The sequence below is a fragment of the Centroberyx affinis genome, unplaced genomic scaffold (genome assembly GCF_046629955.1).
Source record: "Centroberyx affinis isolate AG114_WGS23_722 - 3 ecotype Tasmania unplaced genomic scaffold, CSIRO-AGI_Caff_v1 ptg004023l_1, whole genome shotgun sequence".
NCBI lineage: Eukaryota > Metazoa > Chordata > Actinopteri > Beryciformes > Berycidae > Centroberyx > Centroberyx affinis.
The window spans coordinates 84920-103823 of record NW_027281825.1 but is presented as its reverse complement, the minus strand read 5'-3'; the positions used below and the strand labels follow the sequence as shown (position 1 = coordinate 103823).

Below are 18904 nucleotides of genomic sequence, written 5' to 3'. Positions count from 1 at the left end.
GTTTTAACGCAAAGTGTGCGAATGCTACTGTGAGTGTGAAAAGCTTTTGCCTTTGTCCATGAACAGATTGTCTACAATTCCCCATGTCCCAGTCCGACCACGGCCCACCTACCCCGCCATCTCTAAACAAGACCTGGCACATTCTGATTAGGTACGGCTCATTTGAACCCAGGAAACACTTAAGGCTGAGGTTAAAACCATCTTAACAACTTAATAACGGCAAAAGGCAGCAAGTCTTTTAGAACAACAATAAAAGCACAAATCAACCAAAACTTCCGTTCCGGAGTGGAGTTTTACAAAACGTCTGAGAGGATAACCAGACCACATCAATTCCCAATTCCCAAAGGCAACACGGGTCCTTGGGAATTATCTTCCTTGCCTATCTGACCTTTCGGAGGCAAAGGACAATCGCTTGAAACGGCTAAAGGACAAAAGCCCGCCCTATTGCTAAGACATCATTATATCTGAGAGCAATTTTAAGATAAATCTCATGCAATTAAAAACAAATACAATGAGTCATAGCATATTTGTTGAAACTGTCTGCGATGTGTTATGTAACCGCTAATTACCATGACAACATAACAAACTGTACCAAAGCTGTTCCACCTCAGCTTTTGTTGAAAAGCCTGGATGGACAGCTTATCCCCGTCTTGACGCAGATACAAATACATGTTGCATTAAGACATCAATTCCTTACCTTACATGACCCGTGTAAAGGGGTATTTCTACTCATCTGTCTACATATTGGTCAAAATGGTCACCGAAGCAAAATTACAGTACTGTGCAAAAGTCTTAGGCACCCTAGATTTTTTATAGAAATTTCTTATAAGTCTTAGATGTGTATTTGTTTTCTGCATTAGTGTCTCAGTAGACTGCTGTTTATTGTAAATTTTTGATCTTCAGAAACTTTTCATTTCATTAGTTTTGAAGCATCTTCGCTTTATGGATTTCTTTGACATATGCCTAAGACTTTTGCGCAATACTGTGTATGTTATGATATGTTCATATCAAACAAAGTCCACAATTAGGATTGTCTGAATGAGGCTATGAGGGCTGCTGCCTTATTAAAGACACCCACTTCGCTCATCTTTTTAACAAGAATCTGAGGGGAGGAACCTCGAATTAACTAAATGCAGCTTAACGCCTATTTACACTAAGAGTCAATGTTACTTATTGTAAGAAACAATTGACCACACCTGGAACGGCTGAAGTAAACATACATAAATCCCCCCTTCTTCTTTTTGTTTTCCTGTTTATCCCTGCTGTGGGGACGGGAGGGAGGGAGGGAGGGGATGCACACGCATGATTGTTTGTGTTATGTTGAAAAAATTGCAAAACCTAATAAACAGATTTAAAAAAAAAAAAAACATACATAAATGACACATTTGTTATGAACTTTACCTCTGCTGAAACAGGGGAAAGTTAATACACAGAGCAAATCAAAAGAAGAGACAGAAAAGTGTCAAATACAGTATGTCCAATGCACTGAAAGATGAAGATAAACTTCTTACAGGTAAATCCCTACACCACCTATCTCATTCATCTAGCCTGTTAGCACTCAGTATGCACCGGGTCGAAGACGCACATGCTGCAACCCCGTGACCTCGGTCTGCAACACTTGCAATTGCTGACAGCTGTGGCTCTCCCAATAGCCTCGGCGGAGGGAGTCCTGGGGTAGGTGGATTAGAGCAGGGGGAAAAAAAGGAGGGCTGTAGAGCGCTTGTGGGCTGAGTTGTAGGGGGGCTGCAGGGGACAAGGGTTTGGGTGGGGGAACTGGGAGCCTCTGTCTAATGCCTCCGTGATCTCCCCTCTGTCAAGGGGAGGGGAAAGGGGGCGGTGCCGTGGCTCACAACTTGATTACTTCAAGCAACAATAAATGTCTCACCTCTAATGGCATGAAAGCAGAGGGAGGTAGAGTCTCTCGGAGGAAGGCGAAAAGTAAAAGTGACTGACACAGTGTTCGGTGTCTGACCGACATGGAGGAGCTCTCTCAGTTTGGGACTCATCGCTTGACCACAAAGGCTGAGAAGTCCTCTGCTGCACATGAATGGACTTCTGAGTGAAACACTTTGGGCATTTGTTGTTGCTCCTTGATTGGACTCTTCAGCTACTTAGGGACTGTTAAAAAAAAAAGATCTGCCTCTGCAAAGAGCACGTCAAGGTCTTGGGACATTTCCCCTTATGATGACCATTGAGGATTCATCTTGACAGAAGGTGGTAAAGGAACAGAAGGAGCACCAGCGACATCAAGACAAAGAACTGATCAACTTATGGACAAAGAAAGAAGGGATTTGGAATGACTTTCTTTGGTGGGGAATTTCAATCACACTTGCCGGAAAGGCAAGGGATATAGAGGAAGAAGAGACTGACAGAAGAGTGGAGGTGAGGCAATTATCTGACCTGAGTTTTTGCACATGCAACCATACGTTGGCAGCTCTTGAGCTAAAATGCAGATTGTTTGTTGTAATTACAATGTGCCTGCAGACATTTCGCGAAGTGCTGCCAGCTCTTCAAATCAGTCGCAAGCATCTAATAGGAGCATGTTGATGTTGTTGCTTCCGGTTAAATTGCCATGCAGCATAAATCAAGAGCTGAATGGAACTTTTCTGTAGCGACTGAGCTTTCGAGCTGCAAGTCGAGGCAGAGCACAAACATATTAGTCACGGACAAATCGACAGGTAAGTAGGACACTGTTGCTCTTGTATTAGAATGATTCAGCTTTAGTCAGATGTAAGGATGAGCGAACCGACTGAGTGGACTGACCATGAATCTCTGAAGTCGTCCGTTAGTCACCTAGCACTTAAGACTCTCTTGAGTGAGGTGTTGTCTACAGAGTCTCCCTCTTTTTTCCCCCCCTTTCTCCCCCCGGTCTCTTTCCCTGTGGTTTGTAGCCTGTCATGCCCTTTGTAGCCAGACGCCGGCATGCGTTTGCGGCGCAGACGGGTCGGAGTCGCGTCCTCCGGCAACTGCTCCCGCTCTCGGCTTCACGCTGTGTGTGCGGACGAATGAGTGGGTGGGTGAGAGTGACTGACTGCCAGAAAACAGAAATAGCGACACGGACAGAGAGGGAGTCGGGGGGGGGAGACGAGAGAGGACAACGCACGCATGACTGTTTAATTAAGTTTGTCAATTCGGTTGCTATTGAGTGGTTTTGAAGGCTACCAAAGAGAGGCTTGGCATTCAGCCGCCGTGTGGTTGCGTGTGTCTGGTAGCACTTTTACGAGTTTGTCTGACAGATAGTAATCTGCATCTGGTCCTTTGGTCTGGACTGTTTTAAATGGTGCTTGGGATCTATGCTGCATTCCCCAGTGATCAGTGATGTGATAAACACCGTGATTGGGCACTTTAACTAGGGTGATGCTCGCTTAACTGTTTCGATAGATGTGGGGCTATGGAGTGTGTGTGTGTGTGTGAGAGTGAGAGTAAGAGAGAGAGAGAGAGAGAGAGAGAGAGAGAGAGAGAGCTTTGCAAGGCTTGTCGGCTATTGAGACTAACTTCTAACCATGAACTGATCACTGATGGACACACACACACACACACAAACACACGGTTGCCAGTGATTGATGGCAAACATGTGTGCTTGAACACATTCACACAAACTGATTGCTGTGACGATAAACACACCAGCGTGAGGCAGCCTTTACTGACAAATCACCTTTCAGCAAATCAGGGCCAAAAACAACATTGCAAAACAAAGGAAGGAAAGAGGAAATAAAAAGGTCAGGTGTGATTGTCTGTTATATTGTAATGCCTTGTGTAGGAAAAAGAAAATCCCCTGTTAGATTCCACTGGTACTGAACTGATTAACAGAGAAAGGGAATCAGACAATTCATTTCTATTAGAGCACAGTGGCAGATTAAATAATGCAGTGCTCTTGAAACTACCACACTAAATCTCATCCAGAAAATACCATATAGTAGCATTTAAATACCATATCCATTCACTTTGAAAGGGGTCAACCAGTAAATTGAACCTTTTCAAGAAGTTTTTAGAGATGTTTTTCTGCCTAAACAAAGTGTATGTAAATTGAACATTGTGAAATAACTCATAAAATCATGATTGGCAAGTTCAAACTCAGTTGTGTAAATCCAGAGATTGTAGCCCACAGTTTCGGGGGTGTTACAATTAAAATACAATACAAATGTACCGGTTGGTTGTATTTCATTTGAAACTGAGGCAATAAGGAAGCAATATCCTCTCTATAAACATAGTGAGAATGAATGGTGAATGCACATTACTTATTAGTTCGTTCATTCATTTTCTCTACCCTTTTACTTTTCAGGGTGGTGGGGGTTGGAGCCTATCCCAGCATGTATTGGGTGGAAGGCAGGGAGACACCCTGGACAGATCTCCAGTCTGTCACAGGATTAACACAGATAGACAGAGTCTCATATTCATACATATGGGCAATTTAAAGTCTTGATTCCAGGAGTGGAGAACATGTAAACTCCACATAGAAAGGACTGGGAATCAAACCAGGAGTTTCTTGCTATGCAGGGACATTGCTAACCACTGGGTCCCGGTGACGCCTTACACATTACTTAACAAAAGAGACTTCACTTCCTTAATCTTATCTGATATAAACAGAGACAACACGCTGTAGTCAAACTTTTTAGTTCTGAGAGTTTCAAGTAATTATTTTTTCCAAGCATCTGTGGAGGCTCAGGTATACTTTTTGCCCTCCAACCTGTGCACTTTGCTGGAGTGAGGTGGTTGAGATGTTAATGATCATTGACAGAAAAGCTGAGGATATGAATGGAGAATACAAGACAAAATCATGGGCCATCAGCAAATGCTATGAGGCATTATGCCAGACAAATTACCATATTGGAAATAAACAATTATTGCTCGCATATGAAATCCACTCATGGTTCACTTGGATGAATGATGACATTTGACTTAAAGTCTTTAAACTGTGTTGTGCTAAGGGAAAAATTGAAATACATTGATGTGGACTGAACTGGCTTGGCCAACACAAAAGAATTGGCTGGAGATGTTATGATGTAGTTACTACCATCTCCAACAACTGACGATAACACTGCTATTGTCAAGGGAGGTTTCTCTCTCCGTGTTTTGTGTTGCTGAACATTCCGATCCTGTGATGGCAAATTTTTTTTCCCATGACCCACAGAAACATCATCAAAACATGGAGTGCTATCATATCTAACTCCGAGCCAAGACTGAAAATAGGGAACACAATCTAATCAACATGAGCAGAGTCTCCTCAGTGATACTTTGATAAGAGTAATGCTTTCCTTGGGATGGGATGAGGATAAAGTCAACTTGTGCTTTGAGGATTTCTATCATTGATTTCTTGGCGTTAGTTGTTTAGAAGTGATTAAAACGAGGAACATTTAACCGGGCGGTTATCAGAGAAGAAAAAGAGACTTGGGTTATGTAAATAAGTATTAAATAATCAAAGAATGCATCCCCGCCCCAAATTAAAGTTCAGCTGGACTTAAATTGAAAGCCAAGGAGAGGTCAGGAGTTTGCAACTTGAGCTCAAAATTATGAAATCTACCAAGAATCTGCAGAGTGTTTCTCTTGTTATACGATTGTGTAATGGCTGCACCGTGGCTTTTCCTAGTGGTTTTCCTTTTATCTAGTAGGTTATATGACCAAATCAACACCACAAACCAGTGAGTGTAGAGTAGCTGTATCTTTGGAATGACCGTAGCTTTCTAGCACATTGTCAGTTCTTAAATTAAATGCATAGAACCTCAAGTTCGTCAAGATTTGATGTCTTGACTGCTGTGGTGGCAGAATGATTCCCTATAAAACCCAAGTGCCTTTATTTGAAGGAGAGACTTCTGAGACTCTCGCAAGGTTGTACTGCAGTTTCAGTGGGGGTGCATGAATGCTACAATGGAACTACTTGCTGTGCTCTACCTGTTTAGGCAGGCTCCATGAGAAACCACAGATAATTTGTTTCTCAGACTCCTTTAAATATTTGCATAAAAAGCTGATCCAAACAGAAGTTGTTGACTTTGTCTCAAAGGACAGCATACCTTACCCCTTTGGCAGATTCAAGTTTTTGCAAGACTAATTATTCTGCATGGCGGTGGATATTTTGATTACATGATGAATGCTCTGAGAGGCTAAAAGAGAATGGGGAGGATTTCCACACATGGACACGGAACAGAACGTGAGGGTGGGATGTGGAAAATAAAATCACAACCTCAGCCAAAATAGTTATTTTTACCCCAGTGGTTTACATTTCTCAGATGAACATGGGATTCATAATAATACACCCAAGCAACATTGTCTTTTAACTTTTTTTGAATGTCTTTGGCATCAGAGAGTGGGCTTTAACTGATTATCTCTTCACCTCTCTCATTTTCCAGAAAACATCTTGGTAAGGGTGCGGGAAGACTGAGCTATGACTCTCCCTGTGGTGTTTTCACTTGTGCTGCTGTTGGTCTGTGGACCGGGATCTTCTCTCCAGGGAGAAGCCCAGGAAATGGAGAGCAGAGATGAGATCCTGGAGAGGGAGTTCATCTATGCGCAACGTCAAAAACGTTCCACGGACGCGGACCCCACGTCCGCCCAAGCAGACAAATGCTCCTACACTTTTATTGTCCCTCAGCAGAAAAACACTGGGGCCATCTGTGTGAACTCCAAGGAGCCTGATGCCCTGCTGGAGAACCGGGTGAATAAGCAGGAGCTGGAGCTGCTGAACAGCGAGTTGCAAAAGCAGCGGCGGCAGATCGAGGCACTGCAACAGTTGGTGGAGGTGGACGGGGGCGTGGTCAACGAGGTCAAGCTGCTGCGCAAGGAGAGCCGCAACATGAACGCCCGAGTCACACAGCTTTACATGCAGCTGCTGCATGAGATTATCCGGAAACGGGACAATGCTTTGGAAGTGTCGCAGCTGGAGAACCGTGTGCTCAACCACACCAGCGAGATGGGGAGGCTGGCTGCGCGGTACCGTGACCTGGAGCACAAGTACCAGCACCTGTCAGCCCTTGCAGGCAACCAGAGCACTCTGATTGCGCAGCTGGAGGAGCACTGTAAACGGGGCGGCCATTCATATGGTACAGAGCGGGAGAGAAGTCGTCCGGTCCGCCCTCAGGTACCGATGATCCCTCAGCTTCCCCCACAGAGGCCTATAGCGCCTCCTGTGAACCCTAAACCCTACCAGCCTCCGACCTATACCCGTCACACAAACAACCAGATCACAAATGAGATCCAGAGTGACCAGAACTCAAAAGCATTACCACCTCCGTCGCCTACGATGCCTAGCTTGTCCACGGCCAACAATTCCTCTGGTAAGTGTTGCCCGTACTGTATCATGCACTTTCAATCCTTCCTTTGATATCTAACATTGACATACATAGCCAATACATTGTAAAATACTTCAGTCAGCTTGGGAAAAGGTTTGTTCTACTGTAATCTTCAATGGATGCTAAAATAGATCAGAACTTGTTTGACAGACCTTGCTAAGTGGTACATTTCAAACACTGAGCTCTAAAAGAGCAAAGAAATCAGCCTTTTACTGAGATTTGGGAGCAAATTACAAACACATATGTATAGCAGTGACACTAAAAGAATTGAAGGGAGCCTTGCAGTGTGCGGACTGTTCTTCACCCGTTAGTTGACTTCTGTCCCGCACCTGACCTAGATAAGGACAATGAATGTGCGTACCACCACCACTCTTCTTTAAATACAAATCAATCTAGTCTACCAAACAGAATGTTCTCCTCTTGCAACCACCTATCACTGTCTGGTCTGCCTCCAAGAGACCCGAGCCTGTATGTATAAAGCAACACAGAGTGAAAATTTGGTCTAACAAATATAATCTTACCTTTCAAGAAATGCTAAGACTTATGCATAAATGGTTTTTATTGTTGAGAAGCCTTTCAGCCTCTAGGTTATGTAAGAGCACCCAAGAGGTTGCCTAACTCAGTGTGGACTTGCCAGCAGGTGGCTGCGTTATCCAGAGGTGGAGTATAATGGGTGGAAGTATGTATAAAGTATAATGACTGCATTATAAACCACTGCACAAAAGAAGAGCGGAAGTAGCTGAGAGGGGGAAAATCAGCGAATTGGTGCCAACAAAAAGGACAAAATTATATAGGAATCCCAAAAGAGCAACTCTCTATGAGGCAAGCAGGGTTCTGCTGTCACAATGGATTTAACGGGAAACTGTGGTTTAATAGATTTCACGTCCATTCAATCAAGTCCATGCAGAGGATTGTAGGGGGCTTGTGTTTTGTGTCTATTTTACTGAGCACTTTTCTAAGACGCTATTCTAGCATTCTAAGATGCACTTGAGTTCTTGAAAATATGTTAATGATCCTGAAGAGCTGACAAGTTAACGGCAAAGGAGAGAGAGTAAGACTTCTAGTGTGATTTTAATCATCTATCCACCAGAAGAAAAGGTCATCAAATCATGTGGAAAAAATTGTTCGGCCCATTTTCATGAGCAACAGGTGTCCGTATGTTTCTGACACGGCTTAAGTACTGTTTTAATAAGCTCAGATCTTTAAGTTGAAGTTGTCCTGACACTCAAAAGACACATTGAGGTTAGGGTTAGAGTTTGGGTTAGGGTTCACATTTCGAGGTATTCAAATTTTTTAATTGTCCCATTGCAGCTAACACTATCAACCTTCAAGGTTTGCTGTAACTCATTCCAGGTGCATGAAATAAAGGTACAAAAAGAAACGTTTCCCAGGTTAGTACTAACCCTAAATAGAGAAGAGACAGATCTACGTATATGGTTACATCATGAGATTCTCTGACAAATGAGTATAACTGATTGTTTGAAATGGCTAGCACACATGAATAGTGATGCATTTCTCTCACCATACGATTGCATGCAAGGTGCTTGGATATCGTTATTTGGAAAAAAACTGCTTCACTGTAATATCCATGAGACTGCTCTTTGTTTCAGTCATTTTAAGCAGTGATTCTCAACCTTTTTCATATCAAGGACCCCTAATTCAGCACACCTTAGAGCCACAGACTCTGAGAATATGCTAGATATGATTTTGTCCAGAATCTCATGACTATCTGTATTGTAGGTAGAGAGATAACAGTGAAACTATGATCAAAATAGTCATTCCTCTACATTCTCTAATTGTGTTAACTTCTTGTAAATGAAATAATGCTGAAGTTTAATCTTAATTTAAAAAGTTCATCAATTTGCTGGGGACCCCCTGGAACACCCTCAAGGATCCCTGGTGGTCCCCAGATGCCACATTGGGAACCACTGATTTTGAGTATGTGACAAGAATTTCCAAGGTGAAAAAAGAAAATCTACAGTACAGAGGAAACACTGAAAAATGACATTGTTCTCTGTTATTATTTAGGCTCATAAGACGGGCGTATTTTTACATAAAAATCTTGCCTAGGGCAGTTCTACTTTCCCAATGCAGTCCCAGAAATGTTTTTTTTTTAAATACTCTATTTGTCAGATATTCCAGGACTGTATTTTGAAATGTTCTGATTCATAGTGGATCAGACTTCTCAGCCTTTATGTCTGAGAAGTCATTGGGTCCATGGAAATAAAATGCAAAGTAATTTATTGAAATATATTTTTGAGCGGGTACCATCTGGTATGATTCAAAACTCTGCTGCACAATTTACAGCTTAGCATCTTGTGCACACACGCACTCACACACACACACACACACACACACACAACTAGAAATGCAGTCATAATACAAACAACACAGTAATTACCATTCAGTTTGTGCTGGAAAATCACTTAACAGTCCTAATTAAGGGTGAACAGGAAATTATGTCTTGAGGCAAAAATACTTCTAGTACTCTGGACCAGGGAGAAGCAGGGTGAGACAGACACGCTTCTCTGTTTTGTGTTTAAAACAGTGCAAAAACAGTAATATTATGCAATAGAAGGGTTTAGAACATATTAAAGGTTTCCCTTTTTTGATGTGACAAATAATCTCACATTAGAAGTTTGTTTTTAAGTATGAAAAATAAGATTTTATTTTTAAAGAATCCGTCCCACTCACTGACATAGGATCAGACCAACTTTCACCATCAACCTTCCACAGGGCTTTCTCTGTATGGGGCGACAATGGGCATAAGGCAATCAAAATATTCCAGTATTTCTTATCTTATAAGTCTTCCATGTTTTCCTCCGTGTGGCTTCACAGCTGTCTATATATACACACATCTTTATACTTTCTTATGTTGTATGCTGTGTATCTTATACTTTGGGGAAGCTACTGAGTTTTACCATTTTTTTTGTACATCTAACCACATTTCTTTATTGATGTTCATTAACCAACCGCCATAGAATCTGGTCAGTAGAGACTTTCTGTGAGCTTCTCTGTCCCACAATACTAATTTGAGGTAAAAAGCGATTAAATTTGAGCTGTGAGACTGATTGCAGGATCTCAGTACCTGTTATATATCCAGTGTTTTTTCTGCAGTGTTTCACCTCTGTGGTGCAATGCTTTCGCTCACTTTTGCAAATTAATCTCCGGGGAACGCTGAATGACGTGTTTGCTTATTCTTTGAATGCTGGCAGTCTTGACCTTGATGAGGGTTTAGTCTGTGATTAAGTTTGTAAAAATGTATTTGCGCTGCTAGATGTGTAGCGTGGCTGCTCTCTGTCACAAGATGTACTGGCTGTAAATCTTAGCTTGCCTCGCTCCACCCGGGATCTTCAACAAGAGGCTGGCGCGCTAAGCCAGAGGGAGTGTAGGCACTTAGCTAAAATGCCTGGCAATAGGCTTTTTTCCACAGTTGTACACGAGACAGGCGTAATGAGGCGAGTCAGTGCTCATCATTTGCCCAAATGCAAGCCCAGACTTCAGCGGGGTTTACTTTAGGCTTTCGCAGTGCTCGCGCCTCAGGTTTCTAGCTCCATTTTACCCTGTGGATGTTTTTGAGTGAAAGGATGCTTGAGCCATGTTTTAAGAGGGGCGGGACTTCATGATGACAATCATCTGTTTAGTCATACATAAAAACAAAACTGTTACCACTGGCAGAAAAGTAGCGAAGCTGATCTGCTGCCCTGTCCATTTTTGCAGGTTTGTCTTCATCAATATGTAAAAGGGCGTTTTTAGCATAATGTGCAAAATATTGGGAGGAGGGTATGCTAATAGATTCATTTGCACGTCTAATGCGATTTACCAAGACTGTAAGTAACTGAGGAAAAGGTAATTGTTGTGTAATATAATACTTAGGGAGAGCAGGTATTAATGAGACATCCATTCAGAGATGGCAGCTCTGATATATCTGAGATATTGGCTGTGGCAAAACCGGTGTTTTCCAACCGTGTGAATATTTTTGAAAGGCTAGAAGGTAAAATAATAACATTAAAGCAACATTCCACTTAGTTTTAACATGGGGGTTATTTGGCACATGACTGCCATTAAAAATAGAATATAAACTACTCACCAAGATCAAGATCCCAGCTGCATCCAATCTTGGTGATTAGTTTATATTCTGGTTTTCATGGCGGTCAGGTGCCAAATAACCCACATGTTAAAACTAAGTGGAATATTGCTTTAAGCACCTTGGTATTGCAATCTTGCACAAAAGGTGCTATAAAAATAAAAATTGATTGATACAGTACTTTAAAGTAAATTTGTCGCAGTAAACACTAACACATGCCCATTTATAACTCAATAGCAACAATACCACTCATATATTGTTGATACATGCTGCCTTCACTTGTTACTCAGTCCTTCAATATATTCTGCAGGTCCTTTCAAAGACTGTCTACAGGCTCTGGAGGATGGTCACACCACCAGCGCCATGTACCTTGTGAAGCCAGAGAATGCCAACCGGCTCATGCAGGTTTGGTGTGACCAGAGACACGACCCCGGTGGTTGGACCGTCATTCAGAGGCGTCAGGATGGTTCTGTCAACTTTTTCAGGAACTGGGAGACTTACAAGGTGACAATAACAAAGGACAGTACAATGTCAGACAGTGGGGATGTCTTTGGTGGCTTAGTGGTCTATGGTGCGTACCATGTAAACGCCTTCCTGTCTCTCTGTAGTTTTATCTGTCGAATGAAGGTGGAATGCCAAAAAATAACCAAAAAAAAAAGAAAAGAAAAAATTATCAATTTACCGCCCCCTCTGAGAAAATATGCACTGCATCATCTTTCTACAAGGGAGCAGGAAGAAAATCCCCTTTTGAATGATCCCTCCCATCCTGTTTCAACTGGAAATATGTCAAATTGCGGAACCAAAATGCTCTCAAAATTACGTTTCACTGTGACTTTAACGTTTCATCTACTCTAATACAATGTGTAAAAACTTGTGTACTCACTGAAAAGTCAAGTAATGTACATAAAGGAGAAAAAAAATAAGAGAAAACAAGGATTGCCAACTTGCTCCCTGATTACCACAAAAGTTGGCAAAGCAATCTATAAAGCATGGCTAGTCTCCCTTTATGAGGATTATCAGCACAGTTGGAATCTATCTTTGACCAATCACAATCTCTATCTCTGACTGCTTGGCTGAAACTACCCATTGTATAATATGTGAATAATCATCAGAGAAACTCTACAAATCAAATATATGAGATCACAACACTGTCGCTGAAATAAATTGAAATGAACTAAACAGGCTTTCAGAGTTGCAGCCAGTGCAGTGATTTAAGGACTTAATAACCATGTAGTGGTTCCCCCTGTTACTACTGGTCGGACCCAAAATGACGTAAGCCGAGTGCACAGGGTGAAATATTTAGTTGCCAAAGATTTACATTCTGCGGCCCAGAGGGTGGATGGGCCAATTTGGATAATTTTCGCGACCCTTTAAACTCAAGACCAAAACACGACGGAATAGTTCCAAGTTGCCAACCGAACCACCCACCCACCCTCAATGAGTCAATGAGGCACTTTAAGATACACAAGAGTTGCCAATTACACGCTCACATTTGGCAGGGAAAAGGGTTCCCTCCTGATTCAATCCATGTGTACTTTAATTGAAGCCAGGGATTCAGACGCACAGTGAGCTTTGGTAGAGAGAATATCTTAAACACATCCTGCCATTATGCCACTGCTCTTGCTCTGACATCATACCAGTGTTGCACAGATGCTTGGAAAACATGGGTGGATTAGCGCTGGTGTTGTCACGGCTGTATCCATGGGGAGGAAAACAGCTTTTTTCTTGCAAATTTTTGAAGAAGTGAGAATGGGTATGGCCGTCTACGGAGTCCCTAAGGGGACATGCGGGACAAAAAAACTACATGGAAGGAAAAAAAATAGGTGGAGGAGAAAACAACAAAGACATACTTTTGCGTTCTCTCGTAAAAGTATTGCGTTCTCCCAAGAAACTTTTGCGTTCTCCCAGGAAACATTTAGTGTGGAAAAATAATTGTGTGTGCATAAACGTGAATTGCAAGAATTCCATTATTCAATTACTCAATGCTATATAAGCATATTTGGCGATGTGGCTACAATATGTTATATAATAAAGTAATTAAACTAAACGTAGATACTGCATGGAATTCTTGGAATGCACTTTTATTTTTAGGATTTTCACAATCCTCGTTTTTTTGCCCACGTACATTTTTTTCCAGACTAAATTTTTCTCGGGAGAACACAAAAGTTTCCCGGGAGAATGCAAAAGTTTCTCAGGAAAACGTAATACTTTTGCGAGAGAACGCAAAAGTTTCTCAGGAGAACGCAAAAGTTTCTTGGGAGAATGCAATACTTTTTTGAGAAAACGCAAAAGTTTCTCAGGAGAACGCCACACTTTTGCAAGAGAACGCAAAAGTTTCTTGGGAGAATGCAAAAGTTTCTCAGGAGAACGCAATACTTTTGCGAGAGAACGCAAAAGTTTCTTGGGAGAATGCAAAAGTTTCTCAGGAGAACGCAATACTTTTGCAAGAGAACGCAAAAGTTTCTTGGGAGAATGCAAAAGTTTCTCAGGAGAACGCAATACTTTTGCGAGAGAACGCAAAAGTTTCTTGGGAGAACGCAAAAGTTTCTGGAGAGAACGCAATACTTTGTCGAGAGAACGCAAAAGTTTCTTGGGAGAACGCAAAAGTTTCTGGAGAGAACGCAATACTTTTTCGAGAGAATGCAAACGTTTCTTGGGAGAACGCAAAAGTTTCTGGAGAGAACGCAATACTTTGTCGAGAGAACGCAAAAGTTTCTGGAGAGAACGCAATACTTTTTCGAGAGAACGCAAAAGTCGGTATTTTTTGCTTTTCCATCTATTTTTTCCCTTTAGGGGGTCCGTAGCTGTCAAGCCATGCTCTAGGGCGTAAAATTAACAGTAGAAATGGATTATTCCTGACTAATTCAGTGTCCTCTTCCTCTCACAGCAAGGGTTCGGAAACATAGATGGAGAATACTGGTTAGGCCTAGAGAACATCTACTGGCTGACTAACCAAGGCACCTACAAGCTGCTGGTGATGCTGGAAGACTGGTCCGGCCGCAAGACCTTTGCAGAGTATGCCAGCTTCCGCATCGAGTCCGAGGCCGAGTTCTACAAGCTGCGGGTGGGCCGATACCATGGCAACGCTGGCGATTCTCTTACCTGGCACAATGGCAAGCAGTTCACCACACTGGATAGAGACCATGATGTCTATACAGGTGAGTGAAATGCCACACATGTGAGGGCAGCCATGACTGTTAATGGGCTTTGACTCACAAGAAACACTGTCACAACCTGATTCTTTACATCATATTTGGTCATCTCAGTGGTTTAGGCCAGTGATTCTCAACCTTTTTCATATCGAGGACCCCTAATTTAGTCCACATTAGGGCCACGGACCCCCATTTAATGAGATTCTGTCTCTCAAACCCAAATCTGAGAATATTTTTATTGTTAGATATGACTTTGTCCAAAATCCCATGACTATCTGTATTGTAGCTAGAGAGATAACAGTGAAACTATGATCAAAACAGTCATTCTTCTACATTCTCTAATTGTGTTAACTTCTTGTAAATGAAATAATGGTGAAGTTTAACAATTCATCAATTTACTGGGGACCCCCTGGAACCCCCTCAAGGACCCCTGGTGGTCCCCGGACCCCACGTTGAGAACCACTAGTTTAGGCAACACACTCAGAATGAGGTTGTGGGTAAATCATAATATGTTAATCTCTCAGTAGTGTTTGTATGAAAGAGGATTAGGGCCACATGTGAAAAATTTGAGTTCTGAGTTTAAAGCCAAAATTCTGACCCGCGATAATATCATATATCACGATATTTTGGCGGAAGAGTATCACGATATTACATTTTGGATGTTGCCCAAGCCTAATCCACTGTGTATTCAATTTTCTACCATGGTACATGCTATAAAAGCGGGATGAAAATGAAAAATGATGTTTTGATTGTATGCCAATTGGTGATTTTATTCCTTGTTTCTCTAGGTAATTGTGCCCATTACCAGAAGGGAGGCTGGTGGTATAATGCCTGCGCTCACTCCAACCTGAACGGAGTGTGGTACCGTGGCGGCCATTACCGCAGCCGCTACCAGGACGGTGTCTACTGGGCTGAGTTCAGGGGCGGAGCTTATTCTCTGAAGAAAGTGACTATGATGATCCGACCCAGTGCAAACACCTTCCATTAATACTTCAGTCATTCAAAATTGACTGCAGGCATTTTTTTCCGGACAGGCAATTCCTCCAAAGGGACTCTTTCTCTGTATCCTGAGAATAGGTGCAATTCATTTTAACTTCAGTCTTCAGCTTTTTTTTGTTTGTTTTTTTTATTTTTTGCTTTCCATTCATGATGTAGATTAAAAGTGTAATGGCTGACGTGACAACATAGTAGGAAACATGCAGTATTTGTTATTTTATTCCTTCTACAGGTATAGGTTTTACTAACCTTGCTGGACTCATCAAGCAGTACTGTGGAGGAGTCTCTCTAAATTTTATTTCAGAAGTCAATGTTAATGAGAGTCAATGTTGGCAGGCGTGGACCTATTGTAGTTGATCACTGAAGGGGGGGGTTCAGCCCTTGTCTCAAGGAAATCAGAATCAGAATCACTTTATCCACCAAGTCCAATGAATGTACAGGAATTTGTCTTGGTGACGTTGGCACAAGTGACGTATCAACATAGTAATATAAGGACACTCAGGCGCACATGGTACAGGGGCAACAGGAAATATGAGGTGTTGACTCCAATATCTACCATGTTGTAATTCAAATCATAATTGCAATAATTATCAAAATAATTACAATATGTTTTCTTTGTCCATATTGTACAGCCATACATAAAATCCATGGTGCTGTGATTTTCTTTCACTGGAAATATATCACATGAATTAATATCCGGGAACCAAAAACACTTACTGGCAATAAATTGGTACTCTTATGATGTTATTACTTGTTGCTGACTGAATTCCACAGGAGAGAAATCTATTTATTTTGATGCAGAATTTCCTTGAAGATTTCCACAAGTTTGTCAACACAGAAACCGAGTCAGACAGAGTCAACACAGGTCATGACACACACACACACACACACAAAAAACCTAGGTCCCAGTTACTTAGGCTTCTTGGAGACAGTCATCCTCACTATGCCCTAATGAACCATTCATGGGGCCAGGGTCAACTAATCCATTCAACATCTATCCTGGATACGATATGTGTTCACAATGTGGATGCTTTGGTAAGACTGTACCATCTTATTAGTCACGATGAGAAAGTAAACAGTGCATCCAAATTAGGCTTTGACCAATAAGGGTTTTTGAAGGCCAATACCAATATTTTTGTACTGAAGCAGCCGATACGGGATATTTTGTGCCGATATTCAATATCTTTAAATTTGATCATTTTTATGCCCAGAAAATTCAAAGTATTCAGTGTTTCCCCTAGAGGTTTATTCTTGTCAGGATTGGAAAAGCCTTTAAAAGAGAATTTTATACACGATCATGGGGCACTAAAAGGCTCTACTGAAAACAGTTGTAATGAAATTATTTTAGGGTTAGCACCTCTTTAAAGGCAGGGTGACGCCTCACCTATTCTATGGTAGGGGAAACTCTGGGATAAATTACTGCCTTTAAATTAAGAATTAATTTACAAAACATCCCTGTTTTTCTGTAGCTGTGGTCAGGGAGGAACCTCAATCACATCGGAGGTGGACAACATGAATGGCCAATACCCAATATTTAATAAAAGTCAAGATTGGTTTGCAAATATATCGGCCTAACCCGAATCCAAATATGTTTAACAGTGGCCCCTTCAAATTCCAACTTCACCCTGCAAATACATATGAAACTAGAAGGGCACTCGGAGAGCGCAGACCTCCGCCAAGGTTCATGCTATTATTGTTTGTTCATGAGTCGGATCCGGATCCGCTCTTCCTTGGCCCATGCTACACCCTTCCACAAAGTTTCATGAAAATCGGGCCAGTAGTTTTTCCGTAATCCTGCTAACAGACAAACAAACAAAGGGCACCGAAAACATAACCTCCTTGGCGGAGGTAAATATAGGTAGAACATACAGAAGTCTTGAAACCCTTAATGGCCTATCATGCCAGTAGGTACTTAAAGGACAAAACTCAAATGACCTCAGGTCCAGTTGAAAAACCAGCGTAAAACCATGCTAATTCTACTAATCATTCATGCAGTCTGAGCTTTGGCATAGAGACAAAATGGCACAATGTACAACAAATGTGCGAACTTGCTTACAAATGAAGAACAAATTAACAGCTTCACTCACACAGACGAAACCAAACGGTGACTCCCTTTTTGTCATAACACGTAGACCAAGTGTGTACGACTCAGTTATTCCTGCCAAACCAAACCATCAAAGGTTTACTCTTGTGTTCAATACGTCAGTCCGCTGTATTGGTGCCGGGACACGCACCAGGTCCTCTCTGTACATATGCTGTTTTATTAAGATTATTTTTGTAATCTGTATATTACCAGTCTAGCAATAAACTATGTACAGCCATGTTCGTGTTGTCTGTGATCTCATTTCATTTGGCTGGAGACGGAGGCACTCTTCTGCATGACTCTCGTTTCATTCAGCCATGAATCACTCCAATTGCTGAGCTGCAAGAAGAAGAAAGCCCAGCAGCCTTTTCCGCTCGGTTTCCATAGTGTAGTCACCAGCTTCGAGGGCCAAAGGGACCACAATATCCAAGAGGAGACAGAGTCGTCATCAGTTTAGAGAGGCAACCCGGGGGGAGCAGGTTAACCTTGCCGTCACTCACACCACCCAAGTCAACGCTCTTTTCTTATCCACATGTCTTGGCTGTCATGATAGATTCCATTTCCAGAGAGAGAGAGAAAGTGCTCCGATATCATATGTGCCTGGAAAACTCATTAAAAGGGAATGGGGAATGAAATACAATAAAGCAAAAAAAATGAGAATGAATAAGCGAGCAGAAACACATTTGGGCAAATTCTATCACTTAGCACTCTGCAACATGTGCAATCAATTGAACCCTCCAGGGTAAATGATTCCTTCTCGATTTAATTGAGCTAGTAATATTAATGATAACAAGCTGTGCTTTTGATAAAAAGGGTTCTATTCCATTGACTCACTGGAAAAGTCACTGTGGCTATCTTTTTTTTTTTTATCTTAATCTAAATGCCCTATGTTTTGAGGGGAATTGAGAAATGACTGCTTAAAATGAATTCAGATTAAAGCTGCCATGAAAAGACTCTGGACATTGACATTGCAACAAAGAAATAGCATGTTTCTCTAAACAATGGTTTTGATTGTGCATTGGCTTTAAAAAGACACCATTTGATACGAAAGACGCCAAAAAAAAAGTTTCAAGCTTCACAACTTTTTTTTTTTATATTCTTGTCTTGTACTAATGTCTTTTCCAAACTCATTTTATACTTGCTCATTTTCCCCATGAGATGAAACAAGCCATTTTCAAAATGACAGGATGGCCCCTCCTAGATTGACCAGATGTCCTGGTTGAATTGGGATAGTCCTAATTTGCAAGACTCTGTCCCCATTTCCACTGTCTGTATAACTGGGACACTGTTCGCCCCAATAATC

The 18904-nt window shown here is 41.7% G+C and overlaps 2 protein-coding genes across 2 annotated transcripts in view; one reads left to right on the top strand and one right to left on the bottom strand.

Annotated features, from left to right (window-relative positions):
• The window catches only part of LOC139663459 (ras-specific guanine nucleotide-releasing factor RalGPS1-like), a 121435-nt gene that overhangs the window by 46697 nt on the left and 55834 nt on the right, over window positions 1–18904 (bottom strand). The gene's annotated exons all lie outside the window — the stretch shown is intronic.
• LOC139663461 (angiopoietin-related protein 2-like) lies at window positions 1927–17832 on the top strand. Its single transcript, XM_071542140.1, has 5 exons — window positions 1927–2382; window positions 6345–7268; window positions 11681–11874; window positions 14258–14528; window positions 15311–17832. Exons 2-5 carry the CDS (start codon window positions 6380–6382, stop codon window positions 15508–15510), a joined length of 1554 nt encoding a protein of 517 aa, XP_071398241.1. The 5' UTR covers window positions 1927–2382; window positions 6345–6379; the 3' UTR covers window positions 15511–17832.